The 11,705-nt window shown below is 35.4% G+C and overlaps 3 protein-coding genes across 3 annotated transcripts in view; 1 reads left to right on the forward strand and 2 right to left on the reverse strand.

Annotated features, from left to right (window-relative positions):
• LOC116184999 overlaps positions 1–2,837 on the reverse strand; it is a 3,640-nt gene extending 803 nt beyond the window's left edge. Inside the window, exons 1-2 of the mRNA XM_031508364.1 lie at positions 2,697–2,837; positions 1–283 (exon numbers count right to left, since the gene is read on the reverse strand). Of these exons, the coding sequence (XP_031364224.1) occupies positions 1–283; positions 2,697–2,744 (331 nt within the window). The 5' untranslated portion in view covers positions 2,745–2,837. The remainder of the gene's footprint in view (positions 284–2,696) is intronic.
• LOC102672100 lies at positions 1–10,845 on the forward strand. Its single transcript, XM_031508331.1, is given in 6 exon segments — positions 1–283; positions 3,208–3,695; positions 3,812–5,263; positions 8,679–9,015; positions 9,086–9,935; positions 10,041–10,845. Coding segments are annotated over 5 exon segments (3,216 nt in total). The 5' UTR covers positions 1–283; positions 3,208–3,225; the 3' UTR covers positions 10,148–10,845.
• Positions 7,051–8,367, reverse strand: LOC102681933. The gene is made up of 2 exons (XM_031508365.1): positions 8,063–8,367; positions 7,051–7,986 (listed from the first exon to the last, which is right to left on the reverse strand). Exons 1-2 carry the CDS (start codon positions 8,350–8,352, stop codon positions 7,905–7,907), a joined length of 372 nt encoding a protein of 123 aa, XP_031364225.1. The 5' UTR covers positions 8,353–8,367; the 3' UTR covers positions 7,051–7,904.
• Positions 10,846–11,705: the final 860 nt, after the last annotated feature.

Here is an 11,705-nt window from a genome sequence, read left to right on the forward strand (position 1 = left end):
TATCACGAGTCACGACTCGTCGATCATCAAAAACACGTACATTTGAATGTACGTTTCGTATGACGTGTACACCGTAAGTAGTAGCCGTGGCTAGCCAGAAAGCCGTGGCACGACGAATGTATACGTAGAAATGAGAAAGTTGCTGCCGCCGTAGTGAAGATTGAGAACGACGCAGGCGAGCCAGCCAGGCGGACGGTCTCTGTACTACGCAAAGCTTCCGACGCAGCGACAGTAGTAGCAGTACGCCGAAAGGAGTGCACAAGGGAGCCACAGCTGCTCGTGGGTAAGTAGGACACGCATTTCCTCGTGGATGATTGTCTTATATGTAGGGAACTCGCGTGCACCCGTTTGTAAACTAGATCGAGTTGAAGGAATCCGCGGATAATGCCGCCCCACGAATCTTTACGCGCTTTACTTCTAATACGAAACGTGCACGAGAAACCGCGAAACGGTGGCCACAGAGCACCCACCCCAAGACACTAAAATCGTCGCGGGGCCCTCGTCGTGGCTCACGGCTTGGCTCGAGCTGGCTTTGGTGGGGTGGTTGGAGGTGCGGACAGTGGTTGAGAGGCTGGTGGGGTTGGAAATTGCGTGGTGGTGGGTGCCCACCGAGGTCTCGGAGGCCCCTCCGTGGCATCTCGCTGCCTCTAACCCGTCGAGGTGGGGGTGTAAACAACAGCCCTGCCTGTGCCTCTGTTGGCTCTACTCTGTCCTCCGTTTCGCCTCTGCCCTGCTCTCGCCTCTGCCAACTCGCCCGATCTTTTTCCTACTTCCTCTCCACATAACGTCTCCCGATGCGCGATCGAAAGAGCACCGAAGGGAGGGAGAGACGCAGGGCGAAAGGGAGAGAGGGAATAATCGAGAGAACAAAGCATCGGCTTCGCGGACCTGTGCTATTTTCTCGCGTCACCGTGTACTCAATTCCATCATGGCCGATGTATCACCAAAGTGATGACGTGTAACCTTGTCTACCCGTTTATTTAACTACCATTCATACGTGTTCGTTTTCAATGTTTACATGACCGCATTGTTGTTTTAATGTTACTTATTCGAATATTAGTTATTTGTTCGGTACTTTTTAAAACTATTTACAATATATTCCTCTATTTCAATTTTATTCTATTTCGTTTATATCTTTTAGAAATGCGTTCATTATATTGGGTGCATGTAAAAGCATATCTGATTGCACAATGCCCCAGAGCCGTTCCATTCTACGCACGCTGCCCCCAATAACATGTGAGACACTAGAATTCCTCTAGAAACCGCGAATGCTCAGACATGCTCTCTTCGATATATATACGAGAGAGAGAAAGTTATATAGTGTGAGAGAGATATGTTGAACCTTAAGAGAATCGGCGCCATTACGACATGCGCGTCTTGCAAAAGCATCCAACAACGGTACGTCGGCGAGGCTGACCGGTCAGTCGCACACGCCATTCCGCGAAAGTCGAAAAACGCATCCGCAGTGCGTTCGTTTATGCGTGTTCACGATAGTTTTTTTTTTTTTCTATTAAGCCGTACAACCACCCGCAACGACTTGCTGGCACGGAATAATCGTCCATTCGACACAGCACCCTCCTCGGTGCGTCTAAAGGAGGAGAGGTGCACGGGTAACCTAACCTCTTCTCTTTCTCTCTCTCCCTCACTCGTTTTCTACTCCTTCCCTACCTACGGATGGATCAAGGGCGAGAGTCATCGGTGTGTCCCACTTCGTCTGCCGCGATGTCTGCTTCGTATGTTCTCTCCCGATATTTCGCGTTCCCCTCCCCGGGGAGTTCCCGGTATGTCGAGGATCGTCTCCCTTCTTTCTTGACATACCCCTACCCTTTCGAGCTTGCGGCACACGCTTACGCACCTACACACTGTTCTATCGTTCCTTCCCGTCCTATTCTCGCGATATTCCGTGTGTTAGTATGAGAAAGAGAGTGAGTCTCGGGCTCTATTTCGCGGTGGGTTCCCGTTTTCCCACCTATGGGTTCCCCCCTACCCTTGTCAAGAGCTCCTACCCCCTACCCCCGTGGGGGCACCATGGTGGAGTGGGGTGCAATCCTGGGCCACTTCGACGACTATCCTCCCTGCTCCCAGATCCCTTTGAGGTGGGGAAGGGGGTGAAGTGGGGGATCTCTCACCCCACCCCCACATACTAACACATGATCAAGAAGTCTGAAGTTAAGACTTTGAAAGTAAAGGTGGCGGGATACTCAATGTTTAACTTCATCAACTTTCACGAATAAATGTTGTTATGAAATGCAACGTTTTAAATACGAGCAGAATAAGGGCGGTGGAAAAAAATCAATTGTTAATCAATATATATTTATAGAATAAATATATGTATTACTTATTCATTCATTTAATATATATCATTTAACTTTGATCTTGCCATATATTATAATATATGTTACAGAAATATACAATTTTTTTCAGAGATTATTATTTAAATCTCACATATAGTAACGATTACATATAGTGAAAATTTTTAATAGAAGTCATGTACGAATTCTTCAACCACCTGTAGCTAATATCATATGGAAAATGAATAGAAAATAAAATATAATAAATTTAATATTATCAATATTAAATATGATAGATAGAATTAAATGAAAAAAGAAAAAAATCAAATTCAATATATAATACATGAAATATAATATTCAGATTAATTGATTTTTATTGACTTGCAACTTGTTTTTCGTATTTAGCAACATGATCGTGTTCAAACATGATGTATTTACTTTACTTCGGAACATATCTACTGAAGAAACATTAAGGAATTAAAGAGTATCTGTAAATTCTATGAAAACACCGAATCTCTTTTGAAATTATTTGAAGTATCGAAGATCGATGCACTTCGACAGCAATACTCATGCATCAAAGTGAGTGGAGTTATATAATATGATATGTAAATACGTATTTTTTATCGAATATTTGATCCTATTTCTTTTATTTCTTTCATTAATATTCATAAATATGTTTCATTTAGGAAAGATTTAATTTTATAAATATAAACATATTATAAATATATACATTTGCTAAAAAAATTTAATAATTAATTGATAAATAGATAACATATAAATATTTATATAACTGAAAAATATTATTTTGATGTATGTTTCTTGAATTACTAAATAATTTTAATAATTAAATAGTAAATACTTATTTCATACTTATTTAATTATGCTAATATTAATTATATTTTGTTTGGTTTTTCAGATTTAATTAACATAGAAGATGAATTTCACGCCTTTTCCCGGCTTTACGACAGGCTCGCTACCGACGGGCACCGTTCATCAATTTGCAACCGCAAAATTCGCGCAAAACCTACCTACTGGTGGTCAGGTGGTTGGTGTTTTATCTGGCGGCGAAGGTGGAGTTCATTATCTGAGGCCGGTCGATCCGAACGGGTTCGCAGTGGCTCAAGGGGGTAATAATCAACAGCAGCAAATTATTACGCTGCCAATTACTGTACCTGGAAAAGATGGTACGCAACAGCAACAAACCGTCCAGATCCAGGTGGTTAATCCCAGCGTTTCTCAAAGTGGAAACAGCGGTGATCAGCCAAAGTATCATTTGGCTCCTATATCTTTGGGACAATTTCCCCAAGGTGCCGCAACAGTTCTCACTGTTGCATACAGTCAACAAGGTGCAGATGGGGTACAGATTCAAGTGCAACCACAAAATACAGTGGCGACAACACAAACGTAAGAATTATATCATTTAGAATAATTTTAATTTGTTTAATATATTGATTTATAAAAAATATATATTTTTTATCATTATTTTAATTAATAATTAATAAAAGATATTTTTATTTTAGATCTGATCAAACAACTCAAAGTACATCCACAGCAGTTACTACTACATCCCAACAAACCATTCAACAAACAGTACAACTTCCGGGAGCACCTGAAGGATTAACTGTAGTTGCACAGATTCCACAAGATTTGATTTTACGTGAAAGTATGGAAGAATCAAAAGAAGATGTGAAAGAAGGTACAACACCAGTTGCTCTCATTAAAAGAGGTAGTATTAAAAATCAAGGAAATCAAAGTGGAGAAGAATATATTACGTCTATGCCTGCAAGTTGGCAAAGTCTTGCAACTCCAGGATCAACTGTTGCTGATTATCTTTCTAGATTACCTGCTAGTACTTTGCCTCTTAGTTTACAGCATTTCTTGAAATTTTCGGCAGAAACTATTAAAAGAGAGGCTACTATTGAATCAAGTCCTTTAGGAGCTGATGGCTTAGATGCATCTGGAAGTACTGCATCTGGTGAGCAAGCAGTACAGATTACCGTAGCAAGTGGAGAAACTGCTATTATTCCTGATGTTGTTGAAGAACAGGAACCTGGTACTAAACCTAAAAGAAAAAAGAAATACAAGAAGAAACCTCCAAAACCAAAAAAACCAAAGCCAGGTCAAGTGAGCATAGTTACTGCTCTTGATGGTACAACATTATTTTGTTGTCCTCAATGTAACATGGCTTATCCTGAGAAAGAACTTTTGGAACAACATCTTATTGGGCATAAAATAGAAAGAAGGTTTATTTGTGACATTTGTGGTGCAGGTTTAAAACGGAAAGAACATTTAGAACGGCATAAATTGGGTCACAATCCAGATAGACCTTTTATTTGTTCAGTTTGTATGAAGGGTTTCAAACGAAAGGAGCACTTGAATCTTCATTTTGTTATACATTCTGGACAAAAAACTGAAGTTTGTACTGAATGCGGTAAAGCATTTTATCGTAAAGATCACTTAAGAAAACATGCTAGATCTCATTTGGCAAAACGTATTAAAGAAGATCCTTCAAATATTGCTGATACTTCTCAAAATTCACAACAGCAAACGGATCAACAACAGCAACAAGCAGAACAATTACAACAACAAGCAGATCAATTACAACAACAATCATCAGTATCTGAATTGCAACAAATTCAAATACAAGTAGGCCAAGGATCTCAGGCACAGATTCATCAAATAGCTGTTAGTGAACAGTCTACAGTTGTTCTTCCAACTGCTGCTGAAACTGGTGCAATGGCTATGCTTCATCATCAACAGCAACAGCAGCAACAGCAGCAGCAGCAACAGCAGCAGCAGCAGCAGCAACAGCAGCAACAACAACAACAGCAGCAGCAGCAGCAGCAACAGCAGCAACAACAACAACAGCAGCAGCAGCAGCAGCAACAGCAGCATTAGCAACAGCATACCGCCCCGAATCAACCTGGGCGGTTCTTTCGATTCAATCATCAGCAAGCCAGAGGTCGTGCAAGGCAAGGTGTTCTTGCTGATTAAGTTCTATAATCTCATAGTCAAATTGGTATTGGTGTAAAAAAATTCGTTGATGGTGATTATCGTTGCCTAGTAGTGGTGTTGCAAAATTGAGACATTGTCTGTTGATCTTATTTGATCTTCAAATAAAGATACTTTTACTGACGAGCCGTCGCATTTCAAAGTTTGTACACCATCAGCTTCTTAAGGGAGTTATAGACCAGATTAATGTATGATTAAAATTATTCTGCAAAACGCACTGAGCTGACTGACGAACGAAGTTCGTATGTATGAAGTTTCATTTTGCGTACACGTTATAGCGTACGTGTGAAAAAACAAAAAAAAAAAAGATGATAAAAACGAGTTTATTTGCTCGTTTGATTTGAAATGTTTTTGTCGCTAATCCAGTTCCATGACGCAAGTTAGAATTAAATAAAGAAGTTTATATATACATATACATATATATATATATATATATAAATAAATATAAAAATATATTTTTGAAAGCGCGAACTGGATTCGTCACATAGAAGGCAATCGAGTTTTCGGCTAAAGTTAATTTTTCTTTCTTTCTTTTTTTTTATCATAAATATAAGAAAAGAAAGAAAATACGTAATACGAAAAAATATACAAAGCAAGATGTAAATACAACCAATTTATTGTGCACAAGGAGGGAAAAAAATTGTCGTGCAAATACAAAGCGAGTCCATTTATTTATTCCACTTGTTCTTTACGTAATCGAGATACATAATATAAGATATCATAAAAATCATCAAATGATGACTAATATTTTAAAAAATGCTGCGTTTTGCTAGATAAATGTAAAATTTTATATTTGTATCTACATATTGATTAATTAACGTTTACTTTTATAAAAAAGAATATATATTTTTGGCTTTATTAATATAAATCAATCTAAGAAAAATAGATTTATTACAAAAGTTTAAAAATAATTAATTGAATATTAATATGTCGTTATTTCTGAATTAAATTTAATATTGCAAATTTAAGGTTATCATGAAATACAATTGGCTTTTAAATTTTGTATTTAAATTTAAAGAAAAGAGCATTTCTAAAACCACTATAATATTTCTAGAAATTTTAATAAGTTAGTATAACTTATTTTGTATAGTATTTAACTTGTTTTACTTACTAAACTGATCATTTTTATGAGAAGATATTATAATCTTCTGTATGTTGATCGTACTTGAAAAAGTTTCTTGTATTATCATAATACAATATACATAATACATGCACGACAAAAATACAGCAAAAAGTTGTTGAAAATGAATCCTTTTGATTTATTAATTAATTATAATACATTCAAAATTATTTGAAGAAAACATGTATGTATACAAAAAAAAATAAATACTTTTTATTGTAAGTATCATTATTAAAGGCAGTGGGTATAGCTGTACAAGAAATATAATTATTATTTTATTATATTATTATAGCTATTATCATAATCAGTATAAATAGTCTATAAGTCATTTTCATTGTTACTTACATAAATATTGGAGAAAATAGCTAAAATAAAACATACATTTAATATAACAAATTTTTCTTGATTAACCAATTATAAACTTGTTTGTACTATTGATTCTATATTTTTAATTTGTCAATTATTGATTATAAAATGTTAATATTTAAAATATACTGACGCATTTTAAATAAACAAACTATTAACCAATAAATTGCATATACAGGGGAATTAATAATTTTTTAGATTATTTGTATATTTATATTGATATTATTCTATTAATGGGTGTAAGGATATATTTTCTTTATGTTACTATATATTAAATTCCAATTTTATTAATAAAATCTTCTATTCATTTACAAATAAATTATTCATTACAATAATTTTCTTATTTTGTACTTAATTGAAAATTTTCATATGTTATTTTATATTCTACAATAAATATTATTGTTAGGGATTAATAATTAATTGTTAATTTAACAAAAATATAAAATTATATGATTATATATTATGATATATAACTCGTTAAATTTCGTTTTATACTTTACTCCTTCTGATTGGTGATATTTTCAAGCCCGTGGCTATATCTCTGACTTCTTCTTACTCTTATGCACTGAGAGAGAGAAAATAATGGCAAGTCGCCGAGAGCAATTCGAAGTTAAAACCCCGATGGATTCGGGCATTTTCGCCAGCGCGGTTGCGAGGAGGACCGGGAGAGAGAAAAAATAGTTAAGAGGCTGGCACAGTAGAGGGCGGACGGATGGGGTGGGGGCACCGACTTGAGGGACAGGTGTCAACGGCACACACATAGAGCGGGGAATCTTTTTCGGAGATTCTCGGCTTCGTGAAAATCTTGACCAGGCGAGCACAAGCTGCTAAGTACTAAATGGTAAGGTGATTTTATAATAAATTTTTTGAATTAGTTAACTAACGTTCGTGATGTTCCGTATTCAATACGGCCATTTTCTGCTGAATTTCGTGCGAATTCGGCCTCTGCGTATCGACTAGGTGCCGAGAGGGGAAAGTCTGTCTCTCCCCTCACACTCCATCCCACATATACTACCCATCCCTCTGACCAGATCATCCCCCCTGCGTCCTCCCCCGTTCTCCTTCATTCTTCCCATCCTCTGATTCCCGTTCTCCGCGTCGTCGTCCCTCTATAGCTACCCTTCCCCCGCATCGCGACGATCCTGGCCGCTTACAATATTCGTTTTTATTCGTCTTTTTTTCCTGTTGTACCCTTTTCTATAATCAGTAAATCGTTTGTAATCCTTGTGATACAAAGGTGTACAATTTCGCGGTATTTTCTGTGAAGATTTACGTTTTAGTGTAACACTCGTGCCGTGTAAAAAGGGAAACGCGACCGTTTCCCGTGTGTACTTCCTCGTGACAGACGGCTGACGCAGCAACGACGGTGGCGTGGTGTTCTTGCTTCTTGTGTCTCTCGTGTTGTAAAAATCTGCCCCTACGCTCACTCTCACCTCTCGGAGACCCCCCTCCGAGGAAAGGATTCGATTCCACAGCGAAGAAACATGGGGAGAGGGACGTCGCTGTGAGTAAATACTCGGGCGTCAAGCACGACGCGCCAGATATCTTCGTTCGGTGTGTCATATTTTTGCGAAATATCTCTTTCGTTATTTTTTCTAATGTCGTCAAGAAATTATTTTCATATCTTCGATTTTTTCCCTTGGATGATGGCACTATTTTTATTTAGGCAATTACAATGTATTTCATACACATATGTCACTGATTGACATTTACAATTTATTCAACATTTATTTGTGTATTAGCAATAATATACTATACTAAATTTTAGAAAGGATATTGGTTTATATATAAACTTCTGTAATCTACTCTGTATTTGTGCTCTATAAAGTTTATTAGTATATTTAATTAAATCAAATTTGATTTTTTACAATTTTTCAGATACTTGATTGACGGTTTGCAATGAATTTCCCGCCGTTCGGAAGCCATTTTCCCGGTACTATTCCGAGTATTCACCAGTTCGCAACCGACGGCTCCGGCGGTGCAGGCGGACGTTACGCCAATCATTTTCCCAACCAGCCTCCAATTGGAGTGCCGGTTATGGGAAAGTACCGTCCTGAAAGCAACGGCGTTCAATCTGCTCAGTCACAAGTAATGATGAACAATAAAGCAAATTATCCCAACAGCAATGTTCATCATTATCCAAATGTACCATATTCTCAAGCTCAACCAGTTCAACAGCGGCCCTCTAATTCGCCTGGAATGCCAGAGAAACGGTCGTATCATCAAGTAAGCTCCTTTGACACTATTTTACAGTGTTGCGTGTAGAAGTACTTCATAGAAAATTAAAACTTTTCAGCAAGCAACAGAAACAATAAATCAACAAGATGTTTGCAATCTCCTACAGGATAAAGATAAAACTAAGGAGAAGAAAGCAGACGAGCAACAGCGCAATGGAGAAACAACAACAAATGGTAGTCAACAAGATTATACAATGCATCAACATCATCAACAGCATGCTCATACTCAAACTCCTGCAACTATGCCTGCTACATGGCAATCTTTGGCTACTCCTGGATCTACAGTGGCAGATTACCTCAGTCATTTACCAGCTAGTACTTTACCATTAAGTTTACATCATTTTTTAAAATATTCTGCTGAGAGTATTAAGAAAGAATCAGAAATGGCACAAACTACTTCAGTAGCTGTAGCAACTACGACAACACCTAATATAATGATGTCTCCAAATAATAAAAAGAAAAAAAAGAAGAAGGCTCCTAAAGAAAAAAAGCCACGACCAAAACCTGGAGAAATTCGTTTAACTACAGCTCTAGATGGTTCTACATTATATTGCTGCCCAGAGTGTCATATGGCATATCCAGAACGTGAATTATTGGAACAACATCTTTTAGGACATACTTTAGAACGAAGATTCGTTTGCGATATTTGTGGTGCAGGTCTCAAAAGAAAGGATCATCTTACACGTCACAAACAGAGTCATAATCCTGAACGTCCATACGTTTGTACTGTTTGTTTAAAAGCTTTTAAAAGAAAAGAACAATTAACATTACATTTTGTTATACATTCGGGTGAAAAACGACATGTATGTACAGAATGTGGCAAAGGCTTTTATCGTAAAGATCATTTAAGAAAACATACCAGAAGCCATATTGCAAGAAGGGTAAAAGCTGAACTCAGTCAAAATGCTGGTAAGAATTTGAATGATTTTTATCTATTTTATCTATTTAATAATAAAAAAATAAATAATAAAACTAATAAAATTTATTACAATAATAATATTTTTCTGTCTTTAGGTACACAGCAAAATCAACAACAAAATAATGTTTCAAATATGCAAACCACAGCTGTTACAGCATCATCTGTTCTTTCTGGTGGACATCCAGGACCTCTCCTATCCTGAGCCCCGCCACCAGGGAACTTCCAAGTTCCCCATCCAAATAATATTCTTCATTCACATACTTCTCATCATTCATTGCATCATCATCATTTGACAGCCGTTAATGCGGCGCATCAATCAAGTGTCACGCCACTTGCTACATCCAGCCACTATCAAACGCATGATCTTAGCTTTTTGGGACATGTTAAAGATTTCTGAGAGCAGGGGAAGACCTCAATTAAGAGGTAACAAAACTGACAAATTATGTGGAGCACTCTTTGACAAGAGGAGTTGATTCAATCGCTTTTTTTAATTTCGATTTTAGTAAATTTTCTACGATAACAAACAACTATTCGTGATTCTGCTAACTCTCTATGTCCTAGTACAATAGTGCAAAAACTGTGACAATTATGTAAATTTTTCAATAAAATGCACAGTTTTTATTACCTGTACATCAGGTTTTTGAAATGTAAATCTTATCTTTAAAAAGTGTGCCATATATGTATGTACATGATTAAAAAGAAAAAGAAAAAAATAGAGAGAGACATAGAGAGTGTTTTCGTGCACACAGAAAAGGAAATATATATAATTTTCTCTAGAAGCGTTAGATTAGATCTTGATATAAGAATCTTGCCATACTACTATATGTATGAAAAACAAAACATATTTTTATGAAAGCTTGATGCAAACAAAAAATTATAATATTATCAAGCAAAACTTATTACTCAAAAGAGAAAAAAAAGTATTATAATTTTTTTTAATTCAGTTGAATTGAATAATTCAATTTAATTTAAATTTTTATAGATTTATTTTTATTCAATTTAAAATTGTTGAAAACAAATAATATTTACAAAAGCATAAAATTAGTGCGAATAAAGACATGTATATAAGGATGCAAACGAGTCATCCCACCGATTAATATGTAATGTCTTTCAATTTTTTATTAAGCTAAAAAATATGTTTCTTTCAATTACCAATCTAATGAAATTTTAAATTTATCTAAAATTTTATCTTGATCTAAAAAAATCAGCTATTCATAATTTTTTTATGAAATTGAAAAAATTCTTTGTTTTTAAATTTTGATTATTTAATGTTTTAATGAAATATTATAAAATAATAGCTAAAAAAATGTGGCAATATTTTAGTTAGTAAAAGAGAAAAGAAAATTATTTCGCTTTTGTTTTTATAAGTTCATTTCGTTTATATATAAAGTTGACAGTATTTTATATTTTACAATATGTAGTTCCAAATTTTTGCTTGTATGTGTACATTTATATATAAGTTACGTATATATATTTATATACATATATATTTTACGATTTCATAGAAAATCGTACTAAATCATTCTTTTTTTATATACATAAATTCTTTAGAAGTTTACATCGTTTTTTATATCGTTTTTACATTGTTTTTTTTATACATATTTTTTTTTCGTTAAATCCCTTTAACTTTCGTTGAATACTGATCATGTTAGTAAACGTTTTTCGTTAGTCTACACGTACTTTTGATTTTCTTTGTTTACATTATTATTATTATTATTATTATTATTATTATTATTATTATTATTATTATTATTATTATT

Source organism: Apis dorsata, unplaced genomic scaffold, assembly GCF_000469605.1.
Source record: "Apis dorsata unplaced genomic scaffold, Apis dorsata 1.3 scaffold_83, whole genome shotgun sequence".
NCBI lineage: Eukaryota > Metazoa > Arthropoda > Insecta > Hymenoptera > Apidae > Apis > Apis dorsata.